Here is a 2507-nt window from a genome sequence, read left to right as displayed (position 1 = left end):
AACGTTGCGGTCACACTAGGAAGTGGGCCGCAGCAGGAATAATCCAAAGGCGGTGGCGCTCCTGTCAAAGTTCACCAGGTCCAGGTCCGTCACGTTGACGTAGAGCTGCTGATCCTTCTCCAGCCTGAACACCCCGCCGTGGTAGGACGTGCACACATCTCCGCTAGTGGGGCTGCAGAACGCTTTGAGCAGGACGTCCTCCTCCACCAGCTTGGCTTGGCCTTTCTGGCGAATGATGGTCTGGAGCAGGGGTATTTTGGGATTCATCTTGGAGAAGGTGACCTGGGAGTAGACATAGTAATCCCCGGGGATGCGGATCCGGAGCATGCCGCGCAGGGCAAGGTGGTCCACATTCCGCAGTGTGGAGTGCTTGTGGTTCCAGAGCAGGACTTGCGCTGGAAGGGAAGAATGACTCGGCTGTCATCACACAGTTTCAGCATGCTGATGCTAATTAAAGACGTCTCTGCTCTGTCTCTATATATATATGTATGTATAGTGTATACATATATATTAGTGTAGTTATTTAGTTTACACATTTACACATTTCTTATTAGTTTCAATAAATATCCATGAGGGTGTCTTCATATTGAAAATGCTACACCTCCTCAAACTGTACTCAGATCGAAAGGCAAAGCAGATTTACATCAGAATGAAAGTGGGCCGAGGTTTCACTCACATGTAGACTTGCTGTCGGTCCTCTCTACTTTCATCTGTGCCAGAGCTCCTGAGTCTGTGTTAGGGCCCACTGCTGTAAGTGATTCCACTGAAATACAGGGATTCAAGAGAGAGCCTCATCATCACCTGTTCAGTCAAAATGATACTGTGCATGTACATATTGTATGTAGAAACCAAAATAAAGCATACCTTTTCCATCATTTTGTGATAGCTGAAGAAGAAATAAAGAAAACATGGGATTAGTTCATTTCTGGGCATTGAGTGATGTGTTTTATCAAAACAAAAAATCAGTTACTTGAAATATGCTCACACTTTTCCAGTTTTCAATGACATTGTATTTTTAAAATTTTACATTATATTTGATGTTTATTTGTTTAACAGTTTACGACTGTAAAACTTCCCTACTTTACCATTAATTTGACTCTATAGTCACAGCCATGTGGATTTTAAAAGATTAATATTGTGGTGAAGAAAAGCATAGAAGATCTCACCATTGATATGACTCTCTTGAATTTGTCAAAGACCTTTTTACAGCCCAGCAGCGACTCACTGTCTAGGCTATTGGAATCACACTCCTCCAGTCTCTTCAACAGCAGGAGGTCGTCATGGAAGGCTGACTTTTCATTCTAGAGTTGGAAAAAGTTACAGTTCCAAGTCAGATATGTAAAACTATTACAAATATATGATGATAGGAAAAGGAAATTTTAAAGGTTTTTTTTAAAAAAAAAAACATTCAGGTCAAATATTCACTGTACTTTATCATTTTCAGTGATGATTTTATAGACTCAGATTTATCTGTATATTTAAATCTATACATTTATCTATAGATTTATAGATTCAGTTTTCAGACCACAGATAAGGTCTCAGATAGAAAGGCTCTTTAATTCCTCTTCTTTACATGAACGTTCATTTGACATCAAGGAAAAGATTGTTGAATTTCTTTGTGTAACGCAAGTATTTCACTAAAACCATCTCCTTGCTTCTGTCAAACCTCCAGGGCTGAGGTTGAGGAAGCTGGTGTCCTTTATTCAGTAAAAACCTTGTGATCTTTTGCAACACATTGTAAGTGATAAAAATCTGTGATTCTGCAAACCCACTTTGTCATCAAAATGAAAAGAAAGTGATAAACCAGCATGTAAATGTAGGTTTTGTCACCTTTCGTCAGGGGCATCGGATGAGTAATTTAATATTACGGTATCCCGCATAATGTGTCAATAGCAGGCACAATCAAAACTGCTCATTGATAGTTATTTCAGCTAATTTAATCTTATAGCCAGAAAATGACATTCAATTTCTGACCCCTTTATTTTTGTTTGATTTTGTTTTTTTAAAGAATGGAAATGCAGGTATGCCTAATAATATCCCAAGAGAGGACAAGTTTAGGAGTCTGTAAAACAAAATAACTTTCTTGCAGTAATTACTCAAAAGGAAGGCTCCCTTTTAAATCTTCTCTCGGAACAGCTCCTGATCACTATTGTCGAGTCCAAAAAAAGAATCCATCTTCTGTTTGTTTTTGCAGAGAATTAACTGTTCTACAACTCCTTTATACACCACTCTCTGAAGCCTGAAACACAAAGTCTCTTTGCTGTATGTGAAGTCAAATGGCAAGCCCAGAGGAACCACAGACTCCCCAAGCAGCCCCAACTTACCCTTTCTATATCAGTCCTCTGGAACAGGTAGATGAACAATGCCACTATGACCACAGTCTGGACCACAAACCCAAGAGAGAGGCACCAGAAGTGGGTCCCTGCCCGGCTGGGCGGCAGCCTCTGGGCTCCCGGCCGGGGAGGCAGGGGTGGTGGAGTTAAGCCGCTGTCGTAGGTGTTTATCAT

At 40.8% G+C, this 2507-nt stretch overlaps 1 protein-coding gene across 1 annotated transcript; it reads right to left on the bottom strand.

The window, feature by feature from the left end:
- Nucleotides 1-15: 15 nt before the first annotated feature.
- On the bottom strand, nt 16-2507 carry LOC118774462 (tumor necrosis factor ligand superfamily member 6-like). Its single transcript, XM_036523805.1, has 4 exons — nt 2325-2507; nt 1226-1301; nt 677-763; nt 16-395 (listed from the first exon to the last, which is right to left on the bottom strand). Exons 1-4 carry the CDS (start codon nt 2505-2507, stop codon nt 16-18), a joined length of 726 nt encoding a protein of 241 aa, XP_036379698.1.

Source organism: Megalops cyprinoides, chromosome 3, assembly GCF_013368585.1.
Source record: "Megalops cyprinoides isolate fMegCyp1 chromosome 3, fMegCyp1.pri, whole genome shotgun sequence".
Classification (NCBI taxonomy): domain Eukaryota; kingdom Metazoa; phylum Chordata; class Actinopteri; order Elopiformes; family Megalopidae; genus Megalops; species Megalops cyprinoides.
The sequence above is the reverse complement of the archived record's forward strand: the minus strand, read 5'-3'. Positions and strand labels throughout refer to the sequence as shown.